This window comes from Aspergillus puulaauensis, chromosome 2 (genome assembly GCF_016861865.1).
Source record: "Aspergillus puulaauensis MK2 DNA, chromosome 2, nearly complete sequence".
Classification (NCBI taxonomy): domain Eukaryota; kingdom Fungi; phylum Ascomycota; class Eurotiomycetes; order Eurotiales; family Aspergillaceae; genus Aspergillus; species Aspergillus puulaauensis.
In genome coordinates this window covers 3,236,294-3,255,665 of record NC_054858.1, presented here as the reverse complement: position 1 = coordinate 3,255,665, position 19,372 = coordinate 3,236,294, and the positions used below count along the sequence as shown (strand labels likewise).

The 19,372-nt window shown below is 50.5% G+C and overlaps 11 protein-coding genes across 11 annotated transcripts; 5 read left to right on the top strand and 6 right to left on the bottom strand.

Annotated features, from left to right (window-relative positions):
- Positions 1-94: 94 nt before the first annotated feature.
- Positions 95-1,207, bottom strand: APUU_21331S (3-methyl-2-oxobutanoate hydroxymethyltransferase ECM31; the record flags this gene model as incomplete). The annotated part of the gene is made up of 2 exons (XM_041700071.1): positions 95-718; positions 779-1,207. The coding sequence occupies 2 exons, from the start codon at positions 1,205-1,207 to the stop codon at positions 95-97; spliced, it is 1,053 nt and encodes a 350-aa protein (XP_041553093.1).
- A 508-nt stretch (positions 1,208-1,715) lies between these two features.
- Positions 1,716-2,921, bottom strand: APUU_21330S (putative aldo-keto reductase (AKR13); the record flags this gene model as incomplete). The annotated part of the gene is made up of 4 exons (XM_041700070.1): positions 1,716-2,310; positions 2,372-2,441; positions 2,503-2,690; positions 2,740-2,921. 4 exons carry the CDS (start codon positions 2,919-2,921, stop codon positions 1,716-1,718), a joined length of 1,035 nt encoding a protein of 344 aa, XP_041553092.1.
- Positions 2,922-4,663: 1,742 nt separating this feature from the next.
- Positions 4,664-5,299, top strand: APUU_21329A (uncharacterized protein; the record flags this gene model as incomplete). The annotated part of the gene is made up of 1 exon (XM_041700069.1): positions 4,664-5,299. One exon carries the CDS (start codon positions 4,664-4,666, stop codon positions 5,297-5,299), a length of 636 nt encoding a protein of 211 aa, XP_041553091.1.
- Positions 5,300-6,391: 1,092 nt separating this feature from the next.
- Positions 6,392-8,525, bottom strand: APUU_21328S (protein serine/threonine kinase activating protein nimO; the record flags this gene model as incomplete). The annotated part of the gene is made up of 3 exons (XM_041700068.1): positions 6,392-6,508; positions 6,560-7,891; positions 8,013-8,525. The coding sequence occupies 3 exons, from the start codon at positions 8,523-8,525 to the stop codon at positions 6,392-6,394; spliced, it is 1,962 nt and encodes a 653-aa protein (XP_041553090.1).
- Positions 8,526-9,184: 659 nt separating this feature from the next.
- Positions 9,185-11,240, bottom strand: APUU_21327S (aminopeptidase P family protein; the record flags this gene model as incomplete). Its single annotated transcript, XM_041700067.1, has 11 exons — positions 9,185-9,214; positions 9,293-9,419; positions 9,470-9,591; positions 9,646-9,867; positions 9,917-9,950; positions 10,001-10,044; positions 10,092-10,484; positions 10,547-10,674; positions 10,725-10,757; positions 10,808-10,972; positions 11,036-11,240. 11 exons carry the CDS (start codon positions 11,238-11,240, stop codon positions 9,185-9,187), a joined length of 1,503 nt encoding a protein of 500 aa, XP_041553089.1.
- Positions 11,241-11,751: 511 nt separating this feature from the next.
- On the top strand, positions 11,752-12,610 carry APUU_21326A (pyridoxamine 5'-phosphate oxidase family protein; the record flags this gene model as incomplete). The annotated part of the gene is made up of 2 exons (XM_041700066.1): positions 11,752-11,815; positions 11,874-12,610. 2 exons carry the CDS (start codon positions 11,752-11,754, stop codon positions 12,608-12,610), a joined length of 801 nt encoding a protein of 266 aa, XP_041553088.1.
- A 629-nt stretch (positions 12,611-13,239) lies between these two features.
- Positions 13,240-14,299, top strand: APUU_21325A (SIR2 family NAD-dependent protein deacylase; the record flags this gene model as incomplete). The annotated part of the gene is made up of 2 exons (XM_041700065.1): positions 13,240-13,555; positions 13,653-14,299. 2 exons carry the CDS (start codon positions 13,240-13,242, stop codon positions 14,297-14,299), a joined length of 963 nt encoding a protein of 320 aa, XP_041553087.1.
- A 470-nt stretch (positions 14,300-14,769) lies between these two features.
- APUU_21324A (putative short-chain dehydrogenase) lies at positions 14,770-15,913 on the top strand (the record flags this gene model as incomplete). The annotated part of the gene is made up of 4 exons (XM_041700064.1): positions 14,770-15,309; positions 15,359-15,548; positions 15,605-15,718; positions 15,771-15,913. The coding sequence occupies 4 exons, from the start codon at positions 14,770-14,772 to the stop codon at positions 15,911-15,913; spliced, it is 987 nt and encodes a 328-aa protein (XP_041553086.1).
- Positions 15,914-16,143: 230 nt separating this feature from the next.
- On the top strand, positions 16,144-16,725 carry APUU_21323A (PaaI family thioesterase; the record flags this gene model as incomplete). Its single annotated transcript, XM_041700062.1, has 1 exon — positions 16,144-16,725. One exon carries the CDS (start codon positions 16,144-16,146, stop codon positions 16,723-16,725), a length of 582 nt encoding a protein of 193 aa, XP_041553085.1.
- Positions 16,726-16,746: 21 nt separating this feature from the next.
- On the bottom strand, positions 16,747-17,676 carry APUU_21322S (uncharacterized protein; the record flags this gene model as incomplete). The annotated part of the gene is made up of 1 exon (XM_041700061.1): positions 16,747-17,676. One exon carries the CDS (start codon positions 17,674-17,676, stop codon positions 16,747-16,749), a length of 930 nt encoding a protein of 309 aa, XP_041553084.1.
- Positions 17,677-17,934: 258 nt separating this feature from the next.
- On the bottom strand, positions 17,935-19,287 carry APUU_21321S (uncharacterized protein; the record flags this gene model as incomplete). Its single annotated transcript, XM_041700060.1, has 1 exon — positions 17,935-19,287. The coding sequence occupies one exon, from the start codon at positions 19,285-19,287 to the stop codon at positions 17,935-17,937; it is 1,353 nt and encodes a 450-aa protein (XP_041553083.1).
- Positions 19,288-19,372: the final 85 nt, after the last annotated feature.

Here is a 19,372-nt window from a genome sequence, read left to right as displayed (position 1 = left end):
ATCATACTAAGAACTCAGAACTCAGATGCATCAAAACTCAGGATGCCACGTAGAACACCGGGGCGCCAGTAACAAGTGCGAGCTAAATTCCAAATCATTTCTTTTCGGGTATCTCATCGACGGCCTTCTCAAACTCCGCTAGTTCCTCCTTCGGAATGGGATATGTGTGCTGTTCCGCGGGGTACGCTCGGCTCTTCACCTCATCACGGTATTCCTCGATGCCTTTCAGGGCCTCGTTCCAGACATTGGCATACTGCTTGACAAATTTAGGCAAGAAACGGCCAGGTGGGAAGTTTCCGGTCATGTCGATCTGGACGAGGACTTGACCGGAACAGCCGTTACCTGCGCCAATGCCAATGGTGGGAACGCTGAGCTTCTGTGTGACGATCCTTGCGATCTCTGGTGGCACTGCTTCCACTACCATCATGAATGCACCGGCTTCTTGCACGGCGCGCGCGTCTTGTAACAGTTTCAGAGCACTTGCTGTGGACTTTCCTTGAACACGGAAGCCTCCAAGTGCGTTTTGACGTTGGGGTGTGAGACCGATATGTCCAACGACTGGAATCCCGGCAGATGTTATACGCTTGATAGTTGGAGCCATCTCCTCTCCCCCTTCAAGCTTAATACCCTGTACTCGACCCTCTTTGATTATCCGAATAGCCGACTGAAGAGCTTGCTCTGGGGATATTTCATACGAACCCATAGGCAGATCCGCAACCTGAAAGGAATGATGTTAGGACGGTGGGCCACAGTGGGATCTGTATTAGGGTTGACGAACCGTGAACGCTGTCTGGGCTGCTCGCGCGACACTTCGACAATGCAGCAGCATATCTTCAAGCACCACTTCGTTGGTATCTTGCATGCCTAGGGCTACCATTGCCAAGCTATCACCGACAAGAACCACTTCCATACCGGCGACCTCGGCAACGTGTGCACTTGGAAAATCGTGGGCAGTCAACATAGTGATTGGCTCGCCCTTTTTATACAGATTGCGTAGGGTCTGTGTTGTGACTTTCTTCCTCGTGCTGGCTGTGGCTGCACTCAATGGAGAGTGAGAGCTATGGCGGATGGAGCATGGTGCTGGTGAGTGCGGTGTGATATTGGTGCTAGACAAGGGAGGGGGTGTAGTGGAAGTGGCTTGGAGGGCTCGACACGCAAAACGCTGCGGGAGTAGCATTCGCCGAGTGGCAATCCGTAAGGCGGCCATTTTGTGGAAGTATTAAGGGCGAGGAAGTGTGTTGAAGGTGAGGCAGTCAGTGGCCAGTAGAGGAGCTCCAGCTACTGAGCTATGGCGTCACTGACCCTGGAGAACGACTACTCCTGGGGGAAATACTGGAGATTTTATACACAGATCCTGAGGTAGGACAAGGGGATTGAGAATGAGTCGAACAGGAAGAGATCTGACTCCATCTCACCAAAGCACTGGCGCCTATATATGAGTCCTGCGTGCTGGTTTATGCTGCGTAGACGGGAGCATTTTCACAAAAGCGGGTGGGGTTCTTTTTCCTTCTGTCCATTTTGCCGTTTCTTCTCCGCATACATTCTGCCATTGGCTGCAGCTCCCTACCGCCAGAATATGTGTTCCGCCGGAACCCCACTTATTCCGGCCCGAGGAAGTTTGGCCGAGGTTCGTTTTATCCAGTAGTACAGACGGTGGACGCTCTGATATTCTCGGCATTCATCTCTATCTCATAATATACAGTCACTATGGACATTCATGCAACCTCCTCCTTTGTGTCTCGGAAAACATAGTCCACAAACTGGTCTGGTACAAGGGCTCCAGCTATCTCGATAGAGTCCCCGAAAGCCTTGATCTTTGCGTTTTCCTCGTCTGTGAGCAGGATATCCAGCGCTTTCCAGTTCTCCTCCAGATACTTCAGTCTTTTGGTGCCAGGAATGGGGAAAATGTCATCCCCCTGCTTCAGAAGCCAGGCAATGGCAAGCTGAGTTACGCTGCAGCCCTTTCCATCCGCCAGTTTTTTGAATTGGCCCACAGCCTTGACGTTTTGCTCTCGATTCTCGGGCAGGAATCGAGGCATTACTTTCACGCGCGCGTCTCGTTCATCCCCCACCTCATTACCTTGACTAAACGTAGAAGTCAATAGTCCCCTGCCTAATGGTGTAGCGGCGACCAAAGCAACTCCTAGCTCACGGCAAGTGGCCAACAGGTCAGTCCCGGCGGCGCCCTCGATATGACGCGAGACCACCGAGTATTCAGACTGGACAGCGGTCACTGGCGCAATCTTGCACGCGCGGCGCAGCGTGGTAGACGAAACCATTGAGAGTCCGATGTACTTGATTTTACCTTCCCTTGGGAGGCGCATCGCGTTAGCAAAGTCGTTTAACCTGACAGGCTTAGGGTTGGCCTTACGCTTTCAACTCCACCAGGGCTCGCATAGTTTCCTCGATTGGGGTCTCTGGATTAGCCATGTGCATATAGTCTAGTGGGTGTTTAGTACTCTGGTCAGTGCGCTGTTGGGTACCTGGGAGGGGTTTGCTAACACAGGTCAATTGAGTCGACACCAAGGCGCTCTAGACTCGCCTCACAGGCCGTCTTGCAGTAGGACGCAGAACTGTCAACACTTCCGGGCCCTCCAAGGAAACCAAATTTGCTTGCAAGGAAAATTTCATTGCGTTTCCCGGTCCGCTGGAACCATTTACCCAGGAGCTTCTCGCTATCGCCGTAGAGACTTGGTAGGTTCCATTAGCTGGGTACGGCACGACGAGATCAAGGCTTACTCAGATGTATCCCAGAATGTTGCTCCCAGCTCCAGGGCACGGTCGAGAATGGCAAACTGTTGCTCCTCGCCAGGGGTCGTTCCATAAGTCTGGTACGACAACTCCATCAAACCAAAGCCTAGGGCTGGAACTTGAGGGCCATCCTTACCCAGGGTACGGAGAGGCACTTGTGCTGTCGACATACTTATGATGTTCTGTGGACAGAATTCACTGTATAACGTTGACGTTCTTTGTCGGTTTTGATCCCAAGGATACTGACGATAGTACACTGTTTGGGTCCCTTTATAGCCATCGTTCTGGAGATACCGTCGGTGTTAATGGAGATACAATGTCAATCTGATGTCGATGTCTGCTCATCCAGGGATTTAACTCCAGTCAACAATAACATGGATATTGTGGGAACTGTAGAGGGGCGAAACAAGTGCCAGACTCTTTAACAAATCAACGTCCAGAGTTTCCGAACCAGCGCCCCCGGAGGCTTGAAAGAACCCCCACCACCGTCAGCTTATCTCCATGTCTCTCCACAATCTTGCAATACTTCAACTGCGAGGTATCATCATTCTGCTCGTTCTCCTAGTTGCTGTTGTCGGTGACGATATGCTAGCCAAGCAATGGCCCTCGAATCAACATTCGTTTTATCCGACTGTGCAAATCACTGAGCTACTCCCTTTCCCAGGGTATGACAAAGATAGCGGATTTAAACCAACTAGACATCCCCTCTCTTATCCATCGATATGACAAATGCTGAAATTGCACTTCGGAGAATAGGTTCCAAGCCGAAGGCTAAAGTGAAAACCGGATGCCGGACCTGCAAGTGAGTCGTCTTAGTGCAATCCCATCACTACGTACCTGTCAGTATGATAACACATGAACTCACTCTGGCAAATAAGGATCCGGAAAGTGAAATGCGACGAGACTTTCCCCGTCTGTCAGAAGTGTCTCTCCACGGGCCGTATATGCGATGGATACGGTGTTTGGGGAGGCGGAGGAAATCAATACGGGCATCGTCAAGCTTCCAAGAGTCCACGGGACGTATGTAATGACCTTCCATCGGCGGGGATAACAGCCTTGGCTGCTAGCATGGACGAGAAGGCCTTGTTTGATTGGTTTCGGCGTCGAACTATCGTCAAGTTACCAGGATCTTACTTCTCCGACCTTTGGACGAAATTTATCCTGCAAGTCAGCCACAATGAGCAGGCTGTCTGGCATGCCATTTTGGCCGTAAGTTCCTCTCATAGAGTGGGCTTTGTCGACATCAGTTCCGGTCCGGCGAGTAAACTAGAGCGTTCCACCCTGCAGCATTTGAGCAAGGCTGTCCAACACTTACATCCACACTTTCGTACGAGGGATAAAGCGTCATCAAAAGTGGTTCTTATCGCCTGTATCGTGCTTATAACGCTTGATTTACTCCGCGGACATTTTGCCTCGGCGCAAGTCCATCTTCGTAACGGACTAAATATCCTGGCAGAGGCTCACTCCGGCTTCCATAGTAAAGCATGGGGCCCGAACCGAATCCGATTGCTATCAAACGACTCTCTGGACAGCTTAATAGGCGAAGCCTTCCTCCGCCTCAATATTCAAGTACAAACTTCTCCAACATCTGGATCGACCGCGTCCTTGTCTACTCCCAGTACACTTACAACCATCTCTTCTCGAAGAGAACCATTCAACGCCTCGGTTCTCCTCCTATCTATCCGTCTGGCACAGCCTAGGCCGTCTTATCAACGACGTTTTCCACCTCTCTGCCCACGCACACGCACACGCACACGAACAAACCAAAAAGGACGACCTCACCCTCCACCAAAAGCACGTCGTCAAAGCTCTAAAAACCTGGCTCAGAACATACAGCGAATCTCTCCCAACCCTCCAGCTCTTCATACCCCAAGCCATCACAAACGGGAAGGCCAGGATCCACCACCTCATCATGAGCTACCACACAATGCTCACCATAATGACGGAAACATGCATCCACCGCAATAGCGAAATGATATTCGATAATCACGCCCACCAATTCACCGAACTCATTAACCATCTCTCCAAAACATACGAACTCTGTACGCAAGACCTAAAAGCGGCCTCAAACTCGTCTAGCGCCGTCCAGCACGGCTCAAAGGGAGAACGCAAGTGGACACAAAGCCAAAGCCAAAGCCACGACATGGCCCACACAATCATCGATCTCGGCTGGTTCATCCCGCTCTTCTACGTTGCCGTTAAATGTCGCAATCGGGATATACGACGCCAGGCAGCCCAGCTTCTTCAATTAACAAACCACCGCGAGGGGTTCTGGGATGGGAAAATTACTGCGTGCATCGCGAAACGTGTGATAGAGATTGAGGAAGGGGATTTCTATGATGGCTTTGATGACACTGAGCATTCTCCATCGACGAACTCGGTAGGGCCGGGTCTGACACTACCAGAGTCAAGTCGTATTCGAGATCTCGAAGTGCAGATGGAGGGGAATCCGTTAGAGAAGGTTCTTTTATACGGAGGGTTTGAGGGTATAGGCGATATTAGTGTTTGCATTGGGGAATACCATGTCCTGGAACAGCGATGGGTATAAGGGGTCGAAATATCAAAGGTTTGGGCCGTTTCAAGGTATAAGAGGTCAGCTGTTGATGTACATTTAGTCGTCTCACTACGAGAACAAGGTATGAAATTATTAGAATCATGTTAGATTATTTCAGACACCTCTCTAATCCTACCTCCAACAGCATGGCTAAGCGCATGCAAGCAAGGACCAGTCACCTAAGGTGAACCTCCCCGCTGTAGATAATAAAGTGCATAAACTAGGCAAGATAGATACTGCACCTAGGAAAAATAATCACTTGAGAAAAAGAGAAAAGGGCCATCTATAAAGCCCTTGGAAGTGAAAAATAGAGGCGGGGATAAGAAAAGAAAAGTCCTCTGAAATCAAAACACAACACCCACCTACACCGATCCAAGTAGTCGGCCGTTGATGCAACCCCCGATAAAACATCCACCCACCCATGACTGAGATAAGGAAAGGAAAAGGAAAAAGAAAGGTAAAGGTCTGAAAGCGTGAGAGGAATCGCCCAAGTGATATGATGCCAATGCAAGATATAATGCGATAGTGGAGGAGTTGGTTAAACCAGGAACGGCTGTCTCGATGTACTGTGTTGAGGAGTTCCGTGTGACCTCCCAAAACTCAGTCGCCATGTTTCCTGGGTCTCCAACTCCTGCGACATGTCCGTATTGTCAGGCCCGCCGTTGTTGAGACTTCCTGGCGGTTTTCTGTGATTGAACCACACGAAGAAATGGAAAGAGCAAGCAAGTAAAATCCAAGAACACCGGTGCTATGACACTGTTCCGTAGAACGTGGAATATAGTGAAAACCAACCGCAGTAGGAAGGAAACAAGTCAAGGAAGCAAACGAAAACAAGTCAAAGCGAAGATCAGCAAGCGAAGGCGAACAAATGCAAAACCAATTAAAGCTCCCACTGCTCTTATCGAGCGTATGCGGTTCCAACGAAATGCGCGGTATAAAGCAACGCAACCCGAATTTGATGCAACTCTGCCATATGTAGCAAGGCTTGAAGCAAAAGGTATGCTGAGATGAAAAATATTAAAAAAGCGTGGAGATGCACTGTACATATGGTCGCTATTCGTGTGATATTCGGTAAATTCGGGTACACTAGACATAATCGTATTCTTCCTTGAGGGGTCGTTCCAGCTGAAAGAGCAATGAGTCCAACTCTTCCCAGTTCGCGCTGTTCGCTGCGAATTTGCGGTGCTTTCTTGTCAGTACGTGCTGGGATTTGATTAGCATTTTGGTCACTTGTTTTCACAATGGTCAACCTACCTCGTCAAAATCATCAAACTTGTCTCTGCAGTTCTCGCAATATCCTGGCTTTGGATCCCTCCGTCTTTCCTTCTTTTTCTGCTCTCCGCCTTTACGGAGAATAACCCGGGACTTTGTTGGGTCGGTTCCCTCTGATTGTGTAGTTTCTTCCTCGATATTCCCGAGCTTCTCTGTGCGGTTTGACTTGGTCAACCGAGCACCGTTCGCGTTTTCTGTATTCACGTTGGCAGTTGCCTCCTGGGGCCGATAAGGTTGTGCGCCAGTAAGCGGGAATCCAACATGACTCCTCTCAAGCACTTTGCGTTTCAACTCGTGGACTTCCTTGCTTAAACCAGCTTTTGCACCTCCTGGCGCAGCAGCCGTTGACGATACCATCTGGGAACGGATCGCCGAGGTGATGTTGGAAGGCTGCACGCCAGAAGCAGCAGGTTCCCGGCCATGGTAGAAGGGACCTTTGCGTTTAAGCTGAGGCGGGACGAAGCTCTCAGAGCTCTTCTTAGGGGACAGTGGAGGTTCTTGATTAGCACCCAGGGGTTCCTCTTGCTTCGCACACGGTGGAGGTGTGGGCTCATCTCCTTCTAGAGGACTTGTCTCCTTTCTGACCGGCAACTGCTCATCTTCATTTTGGGTCTTGACAACGGCATCTTTCAGTTGAGGCACCGGAGGCTTGATAAATTCTTTCTCTTCCTTCTCTTGGCGAACACGTTGCCTCTCTGCGTCGCGTTTAGATGGAACATCCTCGATAAAGGGGCATTTCCCTAGTGGTGCACTTCTGAATTGTGGCCATATACCGTCCTGCCGCTTGGCGACTTTGGGATATTCTCGAACCATAACGGGTCGTGTTTTCTCGTCCATGTCATGCACGTAAATGAACGGTCCCTTGAATAGAATCAAATCCTTCAGTACGGACAAGTGGCTCCGATCCGAGGGACCATTGAGCTCATTCTGCAGAGCCTGTGACAAATCGTTCTTTCCCCGAGATTTGGTCTGGCTACCACCGACGTTGTTCCGTGAGACGTTGTTTGAATTGGCGATATCTGTGTCGTTGATAGTAGCAATCATTCGTTGCAGCTTCTCAATAGCCCATATCTTCATTCCCATTTCCCGTGCCCGGTGCAAGACATCGTGGTTCCTTTCACGCCCAGGGCAAGTGGCTAGATGAAGATGCATTTCAAGTTCTGCAGGATTGATTGTTTCCAACATGCCATCCGGCGTTAGCTCTTGCGGTGTCTCATGGGTGTTTTCCGTATGTGCTCGTCTCTCAATTTCAGGGGGGATTGGGCGGGAGGTAACGACGTGGGTCACTAGACGCGAGAAAAACTTTTCTTCGCGCTGTAAAGGTTGTCAGCAAGCAATCAACAAGGTCAAATAAGTTGGGAGCAAGCGTAGATCGCGAAAAGGTCCCTTGACAATCAAAAGGACTCGAGGCCAGGGTCTCGCGTGGAATACGTACCGCTCCCAGAGCTATGACCTGCCTCGAACATTTGCTGCGGGCCTCAATGGGTATAGCATCGAAGTAAAAGACAAAGTGAGGAAAGGCTTTTCTGTAATGTCGCTGCCATTGTCTGATTGAAATATTTTCTGCGGGCGGCTTCTCCTGCCTTGTACTCTTCGACTGGGGTTGCCGGTCCTTGTCTCTGGCAGCTACCAGTTTCTTTTCAAAAGCACTTGGTTGAGTATTGTTCGACCTGCGGGTGAATAGCTTCGAGTCCGTGCCCTGGACGGTGGAGACCTTGGTCTGGCTTGTGGATTGAGCATCGGTCTCGGTTTCTTCCACTACCTGTTTCTTCGGAGGAGGCTGGCCGTAAGGGATGTCAATCGGTGCATTTGTCGACCGGGGACGTTTGGCAGGCACGGGGCCTACTCTATGAGGGGAGTTGGTGGCATTCGGCACGTTTGCAAGCGGCCGGCGAGTCGACATGTTCAGGGAGGTCTCGCGCGAGGGGGGTATGAATACTGCTGCCATAAGGTAACAATACACGAAGGCACTTCAGGAGAAAAGGAGCTGAGCGTCGAAATGCTCGTCAACGAGGGGAGACAGAGCACGCGACGAGGCGACACGTCTCGAAAAGCAAGGAAACAGTCGCTCAGAAAAATGCCATTGTACACGCGATAACAGGAAAACAGAAGTCAGAGAGCGTCGGTGAGGAAGGCAGAGCCTCGAACAAGAGGCAAGCAATGAACTGCCAGATCCAAGGTGCAGGAGGCGAGTGTGGTGGAACAGAGGAGTTATGATGAGCGATTGCAGGATTGAGGAGGCCGGGCTGAACTACTGGCGTGTCAGGCAAAGGCTGGTGGAGCCCCGTTCGTTTGTTTTGGCTGCGGGATGTGCGCCAGACAACCACCGCGTCCATTCTTTCAACACCGCGACCGCGATGAATCCGCCTGCAAACTTGCTGAATTCTTACGGTTGGAGATCCCGTTTGTGCCGATTATTCTCAATCTCGATCTTTACTCTGATTCTCGGGACGCACAATATTGTTGTACGTCGACTCCGACGCAACGCTACAATGATCGTCTCACGGACAACTACTACCCCAACAAAGTAAACATACAACGCTTGTCGTCCTATCGTACAAGTATGCAAAGGGTATCTGTCTAACACTCTTCCCACCCCTTTCTATCCTAATCACGCAGTGCCTCTATATCTTCCACCTAGAAAATACACCGTCTTAGCACCTTTCTGACCATCCTCGACAATCAAAAAGCCACCGCTCATGGGATGAAACATACCTCTTTCACTGCCTCAGTTGTCAATATAATAGGATTGTCGTCTCCGACGCACACACTGTCCTCGATGCGGATTCCGATGCCTCGGAACTTAGCCGGCCACCGGTCATCATCTGGAACGTAGATGCCGCTGGGAATGGAATAAGCACGGATATCAAGGTACAACGAGCAGGTACTCACGGTTCTATGGTGATACATTGACCAGCCTTAAGGTCATAAGTCCTGGGATAGCCGGCACAATCGTGAACGTCCAGTCCAATGTAGTGTCCCAGGTGGTGAGGGAAAAGCGTTCTCAAGTCATGCTGAAATTGCGGTCAGTCCCAATCAACGAGGTAAATCATGCAACAAGAACATACATCTCCCGATATATCGAATCCTATCTGTCGCAGTTGGTCCTTCAGACCATTTTCGGCAATGCCGTGTAGGCGGTCAAGTGACAGTCCTGCACTCTCCCTGCAAAGGGAGACGCAGCTGCGGTGCACGTTCAACACTGCGTTATAAAGGTCGCGCTGAGGATCCGAGAACTTGCCACTAACTGGCCACGTCCGAGTGATATCGGAGATATACGTCCCCATCTCCTGCATGCAATTAGCTTAGGATTTTCATGTCTCCATCAAGGGAACATACACCGCCTCCGTCAACTAACACCATGTCTCCATCCCTAGTATTCAGTCAGTTGATTCGCAAATCTTCCGTGCCGATCACACTTACCTTAGCACGTCATCATTTTTTGTATAATGGATACTTAGCGCGTTCTATCTTTGTTAGTATACCTGACTCCAGATAAGAAATATATACGTACCGAACCACCAGCAACGACGGGAACGAATGCACTGTTGTCACAGCCATTGATCTTAAAGTTATATTCCAAAAAGGACGTCAGATCCTTTTCTTTTGTAAATGTATGCCTCATAGCTTCGGTGAATGCTCTTCCAGATGCTTGGCCAACTCGCCGCAGCTGGACGACCTCTTCCTCGCTCTTGAAGGCCCTCATCTCATTCATAATGGGGCGTAGCGGTTTAACCTTGCGGTGATCAACGAGTTTCTTTAGCTTCTCAGATGCGCCGCTTGGACCGTATAGATAGCGGTGTAAAGATGACCGTCCTGGGTTGAAGGCTGGGATATCCGTATAGATCTCTGTCGCGTCCGAGAGGACTTTGGGGAGGATTTCGCCAATACGTTCGATATCGCCTGACTGCACGTAACGTATTAACACCAAGACAGTTTTGAAAACATCAGAACTTGGACAATTCTTACTTCGTCGGCATTAAATACGTCCATCGCAGCCTGTGTGCCTGAGCGAGCACCATCCCACAGCTCAGCCTTTGCATCTTTTTCGCGGTTATACATGTGGAAGAGGTGGTTGTCGCCCGAACCATCGTTCACTATATTCGATCAGCTATTGACGGTCACCCGATATCCGCAGAGGCATTACCAATGATAGCTAGGGCATTCGGCTCATTGAAGCCTAAGTAGATTAGTCAATTGATCTCATTTTTGCGCGCAGGGTGTGCTAACCGGTAAGATAGAAGAAGTTTGAGTCTTGGCGATACTCGTTGAAGATCCCCGAAGCTCGGTAGGTCACCTCCGCGGCCGCCAGAACAGCAACTGCATTTTTCGGGAGTTTGTTTGCGAGTCGTGAACGACGCTGGGCGTACTCGAGGGCGCTGATTCCGGGCGTCACTGTGGGAGGTCAACTATCTGATCACTGGAGGGCCTCAATAAGGAATAATTCCAGGTACATACACTCTCCGGGGCTCAGCAAATGCGGGTGCGTCTCGTGCAACGGCTGTCCAAACTTAAGCTCTGCGGCCGAGATCGAAGCATATCCGCGGCGGAGGGTAGGTTGAGTTTGAACCCTCAGCTGGCTTAACCGCGGGAGGATACCCACCGGGGTTGGGCGGCGGAGGTATCGAGGCCACTGGCGCACCGCGGATCTCCATGTCGCCATGCTGAATGTTCTGGTTAAGCTTCGGAGTGTTATCGGATGCTCACGATGGAAATGGTTATCGCATCCTGCTGCCCCGACCGCTTCCGAGAACAGCTTAGCTCATCCCTCAAGCCACGACGACCCTCTGTCGGCGCTGTCAGCCAATCACTGTTGACCTGTTGCAATCATTGTCCAAGGTTCATACTCCGATCCTCCAATTATCAAGCATCCAGGATCCTGGCTTGCAGCTCGGATGGACCTTCTCCCATAGGAAATGTCGAGATGACAAGGCTTGTCGCTCTGGGGGCGCCTATAGGATTTGCTCCTCAGCACCGAAGGTACGAGATAAGAGGAGGGAAGCATTACTATCACGGAGCAACTAATCCATCAAAAGGCGTATAGGTTACGCCATTTGCGTAAAGAATCCGTGACTCACTTCAAATAACTTGCCCTCTTTATTCTGGATATAAAAGAGGCTCTCTTTACCACCCAAGTGCGTCTCCCAGAGTGCCTGTTAACAATCAACGCCGAAATGGGGAAGACACTAGTTTATCCCAAGAAGGAGTCAAACACCGCCAACCGGTACAAACACAGAGGTTAACCCCATTTCCATATGGAAGAGATTATCTGCTACATTTGCTAACACCACCATAGCCACCTATGACCTCGCTGCAATCCACTCCATCATAAACTCCAGCCAGGTCCTCCATGTGTCTTTCAACCCGGGTCCCTCAGACCCGTTTCCCGCAATCTTACCGATGATTGGGCAGATGGCATCCTTCGACTACCCCTCAGCCGGTATCGGTGAGCCTTTGGACTGTTACCTTCATGGCTATGTCAGTTCACGGATCATGAACTTGGCACGCGCGTCAGAGGGCGATGGATTGCCCATCTGCGTGGCAGCTAGTAGAGTGGATGGATTGATTTTATCTCTCACACCAAACTCTCACAGCTACAACTATCGCTCTGCCATTCTCCACGGCTATGCGAAGCTTGTCACTGACGAAGCTGAGAAGCTTTGGGCCATGGAGGTTATCACCAATTCGGTGCTTGCGGACCGTTGGAAGCACTCTCGCATCCCACCCGACAAAGCTGAGATGTCCTCTACTGTTATTCTCAAGGTTAAAGTTGTCGATGGTAGCGGCAAGATTCGCGACGGTGGTGTTTCTGATGAGAGAAAAGATACGGAAAATGCAGAGGTCACAGACCGTGTTTGGACCGGGGTCGTACCTGTCTGGGAGACATTTGGGCAGCCGGTACCGAGTTCCTCGAACAAAGTTGAAGGGGTACCGGAATATGTGACCTCGTACGTCGCGAGCATGAACGCGCAGAACCGAGACTATGCAGAGTCCGCGGTGGGAATTCCTCTTCCTAAAGAAGAAAAACATTAAAGAATGGATGTGATAAGGGACGAATTATTATTATTATTATTTGCAACCAAATAATTGAAATATTGCCTTCTAATATTGAATTTCTCTTAAAGCTGGCGTTTTATCTTGCGTTAGTTACTGAATCTTTGGTTGTCGTTCTACTCATCTCAGATCGGGCTTTTTCAATATATGTAGTTGCTTTGCCGCATGATACAAATCCCATATTACAACTTCAACTATACACACAGATAATTATTAACCTATAATACTGGATAGTTACAAGTACCATAAAAGCACCCAGAACCAGAAAAATGAGTTGAACCGATATTTGACGTGATATTTAGAGTCGTGTATTTATATACTTAGTTGAGGCCTTAGGCATAAACGATCTACAACCAGCTCCGCAGACCCCGCGTCATAGCTTCCAAAGTAAACTGTTTTCACGCGTCTCGATCGTCCATCGATAATTACAAACTGCCGATTTTAGTGACCCAAAAGATTGCCCCAGGATTTCCACTCACACTCCCTACAACCCTCATAAAAAGACCCGCAATCTTATAAAATTCCGGACCTCCACGCAAAACCAGCACCACCACACGCCTCAAAACACCACCGCCTCACCCCCTCACCCCCCCAATACCCCACCCACCATGGTATCTACCGATATCAAATCATTCCAAGAATACCTCAAGGGGAGCAAGCGGGTCATGGCGCTCCTAGGAGCCGGCATATCCGCCTCATCGGGTCTCCCAACATTCCGCGGCGCCGGCGGGCTCTGGCGCTCTCACGACGCAACGGAGTTAGCCACGCCAGAGGCCTTCGAGGCGAACCCGGATCTGGTGTGGCAGTTCTACAGCTATAGGAGACACATGGCGCTCAAGGCGCAGCCGAACCGTGCGCACTATGCGCTGGCGGAGCTGGCGAGGAGGAATAGGGAGTTTGTTACATTGAGTCAGAATGTTGATGGTGCGTATGAGACTGCCTTTTTATTTTTTGTGCGGTTTGTTTTGTATAGCTTGGGTGTTAAGTTGTGGATTGCTAATGGGTTGTGTGATGTTGTTAGGCCTTTCACAACGAGCGAGTCACCCTCTCGAGCAGCTCCATCTCCTCCATGGGAATCTGTTTACGGTTAAATGTACCTCCTTCTACTGCAACTATTCTCGCGAGAACGACTTTACGGACCCGATTGTCCCTGCACTTGCGATACCGAGAAACTTCCCCGAACCGGTTCCGTCGTCAGACGATAAAACAGGCGAGGAAGCGTCAAAGTCGCTATACCAGGCCATGGGAAGAGGCCAGGAAGAGGGACAACGAGAAGGAACAGAGGTGGACATCTCTGACGAAACTATCCCGCTCGAACCATTATCGCGCGACGTGCTCCCGCAATGCCCAGAATGCAAAGAAGGTCTATTACGGCCAGGCGTTGTCTGGTTCGGGGAAGCTCTGCCGTCACATACGCTGGATTTCGTGGATGATTGGATGTCGCAAGGGAAGATCGATCTGATGCTGGTCATTGGGACGAGTTCGAGGGTTTGGCCGGCAGCAGGGTATGTCGATCAGGCGAGGTCAAAAGGAGCGAGGGTTGCGGTGGTGAACATGGATCCAAATGATATGGGGAAGGGGAAGCTTACACCGAATGATTGGTTTTTCGAGGGCGACGCCGGCGCCATTGTGCCGGAGATTTTGAACAGTGTCATTGGAGAGGTTTGACCGGCGTTGATCGCTTGGACTGAATTATGAGTAATGGAGTGACTACAAGCGAGAATGCTATTTTTTTCCTGTATATTTAGCGATCATGGGCATCACGGTGGAAAGTGCCCTTAAGTTATAGTCTCATGCGATGGGCGACGAGCTGGGGGTTTGTTTGGATAGGTGCCTAGGCACTTAGTTCCTTAAACTGGAATCCTTATACATAAGAAAACGTACAGCGGAGCTAAGGTCGGAGTTACATGTTCCAGATGCATTATTCTGTTGGCAGGCAGGCTCGGAGATAGGTGCTGATGCATTTCTTGTCAGCACATCAGCAGCGATGGTGTCATCTCCAACACCGCCGAATTAAATAAATAGCGTCCGGAAGGACTACGAATCACATTTACTGCAAATTCGTGTCAACATTAAGCACCGGTTAAAACGACAGACCATCAACTGCCTACACTTTAGAAGCTACGCATAACACTTCAATGGCACCCGCTTATAACCAAACCACGACGGCCGAGGAGCTCGCGGGCCATTTCCCCGCCGAGATCAAAGACAAGGTGGTTCTGACCACAGGGCCATCACCAACCAGCATCGGCGCGACATTCGTGGAGGCAATCGCTCGAGCGCAGCCTGCCCTGATAATCCTAGCCGGGCGAAACCCCAGCAAGCTCCAGAAAACAGCAGACGCAATTTCGCAAAAGCAACCGCAGGTACCAGTCCGTCTATTGCAGCTTGATTTGGGCTCGCTGGCTGCTGTGCGTGAAGCCGCTGCAGAGGTTAAGAGCTGGGATGATGTACCGCACATCGACGTGCTGGTTAATAATGCAGGGATTATGGCTACGAATTTTGCGTTGAGCCCGGACGGCTTCGAGAATCAGTTTGCGACGAACCATCTGGGTCATTTTCTGTTTACGAATTTGATCATGGGTAAGATTCTGGCGTCTCGATCTCCACGCGTGGTCAATGTTAGCAGTGACGGGCATCGGCTGAGTCCAATTCGGTGGGCGGATTATAACTTTCGTGTAAGGATGTCGCGCGTCATACAGATTGCTTGTCTAACAAAGGCTGTAGGAAGGAGAGACTTATAATAAATGGACTGCGTATGGCCAGTCAAAGACTGCCAACATTCTGCTGGCCGTCTCACTGGCGGAGAAGCTAGGATCCAAGGACTTGTTGGCCTACAGCCTGCATCCTGGGGTCATTTCCAGCACTTCTCTTTCAGCAGGACTGGAGGATTCGGACACGGATTTTGCAGCATTGAGTAGGTGTTTTGCCTGATCCCCACGGGCTGCCAGTTACTGATGACTAGTTATATAGATGCTCTTGACAAATCCCTGGGAAACGCGGAAGGCTGGCGGGGGTTTCGGCTCAAGACAGACCAGGAAGGAGCAGCGACGACTGTTTATGCTGCTTTTGAGCCTGCCTTGCAAGGTGAGATACCGAGACCCAGAGCCTGGGTGCCATACTAAAATTTCATCGCCAGAGAACAACGGTGCGTATTTGCAGGACTGTCATATAGCTGATCCTTGGACGGACACTGTGAAGCCATGGGCCACAGACAAGGTGGAAGCCGAGAAGCTATGGAAGCTGAGCGAGAAGCTAGTTGGGCAGGAGTTCAGTTATTGACGAACAGATCATGAAGAATGAGCTGGATAAATAGGTGCTTTAGATAGAAGACTCGAGATAAACAGATCTGCCAATCTCCAATGTTGAAGAGTTAAGAGTGAAGAATGAAGATCATGGGGAATCCGGGGAGCCTCGGCCTCGGCCCGCACGTGAGGTCCAAGGATCGCGAAACGACAAGAGCCGCTGGTAATTTGACCATCTCACCATATCAACCTCTAAAATCAATAAAAATGGAAGACAGCCTCTCCCACTTCCAAAGAACTCCCTGGGTTGCGCAGTTGCTCCGCGACAACGACTTCATCACTTCGCCACTGCCGTCCCGCGTCTACAAGTCCACAACAACCGAGGATAGACTCTTCTCAGCAACAATCAAATCCCCCTCCACAATTGCAGAATGCCTGATGCAGTACCGCCGTCCGGCACCAGACAGCAAGCCATTTGCTCCAAAAGCGATACCGACAACAGAGGTCCGCGTTTTCTGCACCCTCGGTACAGATCTGGACGGCTTTCCGGGTATTCTGCATGGCGGGATGGTTGCGACTCTGCTCGATGAGTTCACGGGGCTCATATTGAGCCTGAGCTTGGGAGGCGGAGAGCCTGGTCAAGATGGGCCTGTGACAGCCTATTTGAACACCAAGTTTCTTGGCCCTGTCTTGACACCCAGTACTGTGGTAGTGTCAGGGCGGATTACCGAGGTCAAGGACAACAGGAAGTGGAAGCTGAAGGGAGATATCAAGGACGAGAATGGATCAGTATTAGCAGAGGCAGAGTCTCTTTTTATTCTACCTAGGAGAGCCAGCAACAAGCTCTAGTTGCTGCAATACCCATCTGAACTATATGACAGCGTCTGGCCTCAATTCGGCTTCTCCCATAATCTCTTCAATCCCACGAAAGTTCAATCCATGGAAGTACAGGTCCTTGTGCCTCTTCGCCTTGTCAGGATTAGCCCGGTTGATTTCTGTATACCCCATCAGTTGCAGTTGAGCATTAATCCGCGCAACACCTCCCACCATCTCCGCCTCTTCAACCTCTTCCACAGCATCTTCATAACTCTTCTTTACAACCTCCCACTCCCCACCCCTCCCCTTCAGCATCTCATACAAACCAGCCCACGTCACCGTCTCCCCAGCAAGATGCGTATACTCCTCCCAATCATCCGCGTCCAACTCCACCAATCTCGCCATCGCCCTCGCCACATCCCTCGCAGAAGTCAAAGTAACCGGTTTCTCCCCATCCCCGTACATCGTAAACATCTTGTTCCCATAATCCATCGGCCACGCTGCACCCCCCAAATCCGCAAAATACCGCTGACCCGCTGACACAAGATACTCCGCAAACCACCCATTCACCACAAGCGTCCACTTCACCTCCCTCTGGGCCCTCAAAGCCTCACGAACCGCCCCCCGCCCCGCAGCCATAAACACCGGCTCGTCACGCAGAAGATCTTCTTCCACATTCCCCGCAAACTCCGAGGGTATCATCTTCTTGCATTTTGGGGAGAGCTTGCATGCTTCCAGGAGAGCGAGGTGGACCGTGGCGTGCTCGGGGCCTGGTGCTGCGATTGTGGAAATGACTGCGTCGCAGTCTGCTAGGTTCTTGACGAGATCGGGGACGGTGTAATCTGTGACACGCTGCTCTATGCAAAGAGCGGAGAGGAAGGTCTTGGGGAAACGCGTTAGGGTGATTGTTTCGTGCCCGTGGAGAGGGAGTTCCTCGTAGAAGTAGTGCGAGAGGTCGCCGGTGCCTGCGATTGCGATTTTCATGGCATTTCTAGGGGATACTTGTTACTGGATTTGGTGTCAATATCTATGGAATAATGTGGTTCAAATAATAGCATCTTGAGGGTAGATTGGTAAGGATATCCCAATACGAGGTCTTCAGTCTTGGAGGTTGGTAAGCAGAGCCTTCTAGGTTCGTGCTAGACATTTAATTACATTATTTATCTCAACAGTATTACAGACACAAAATACAGTGTTGTGCTAGACAAAGCGGCCGTGGGAAAGTGCTCAATGTGCAAAAGGTCACTCCATACTTCTACCAACCGGCAGGCCAAGAAGCTTATTGCGTCGACCAGAGAGATTTGCCCCGAGTGACCACCCAAGAAGATCCATAGTCTGTAAACGCTCCTTGATTTCTTTAGGCTGGCGGAAGTACCACGACTCGAGGTCAATGAGGAACTGGCGCGCCGGCACGGTGTAGTACTGATCATCGACGTGTAAGCCATTCATAGCATCGTATAAACTATGAGCAGGCAGGCCCCATGGGTTTCTGTAGAGATTCAGCTCAGTGTAGCCTGTAAGCTCAGAAATAAGGCCATGGTTGCCCCTCGGCAGGCGTTTGGGGTCTTTGGATTTCACTTCGTGAAGACGGGCTAGTTGGTAGACTTCGTGACATGTTGCGCTGCTGAATGCGCCTTTCCGTGCCCATCGGCCGTGTCTCTCCAGACACCAGTGGTAGAATCTTTCGGCAGCGTCGGGCCCTGGCGGTGGGATGAATAGAGGTTTTCCTTCCTCGTGAATGGCGCCGTCGCTGTTATAATCACAGTCGTCGAATTCGATAAGTAGTTGCTCTGGCTGCTGGGGAGATTCGAGTGTTTCAATTCTCTGTTTCAAACGGCGGACGGTAGCAAGTACATCCGTGACGAATGGTGGAGGCTCCTCTCGTTCAATCGATTGCGTTATACCATGGGCAGGCTCATAAAGGCGGCCAAGGGTTGTCGAATCCTCACGATACCAGTCATATATGCCGTTACCGAGTGGAATTCTGTCTTCTTGGCGCCGCCAATCCTCAATGCGCTTGATTTGTTCCGTAGTCATGACAATAAAACCCTCTCTCTTCAGCTTCTTGAGCAGCTTTACCTCCCATGCCCTTCTGTCCGCGCAATAGTGGTGTAGCCTGGTGACAAATTCAAAGGTATTCGCGATGATATCCTCAAGGAACCCTTTAACAATACTCAAGACAAGCTGCAGAAACTTCACTTCGGTATCGTAGGCCGGGTCCGCGAGATATTCCCTAGGAAGGAGTGGCACGCCCTTTGAGTCAACAATCTTGTAACGCCCAAAAAGGGTAACACAGACATAGGCAGAGTCATATAGCCCCGAACTCGTCGTGCTCTCCCCCGAAGCGGGGAACATTTTCCTCAGCGCCATCCCAATCTTCGTTGTCCGTTCTTCACGCGAGTACCAGCGCGGCATCTCAGGGGGAGAAGTGATTTTAATGCCGCTTTCAATGACAGAGTTGAGAGGTATGCGGAAAGGGAGGAGGTGTTCTGGTATTAGCCAGAAAGGCTCGAAAAGGTCATCGTGTCTCGTCTTGCCTCTTTTCGCGGCGGAGCTCTGGATGGATTCTTCATTTTCGCGTTTTATGGGATTCATGAGAAGGCCGTGTTAGAGAGTCGAGTTTGAGATTGTACAGAGGGAGTTCTAAATAGGAGACTGATAATGAAAGGCTTTGGGATGA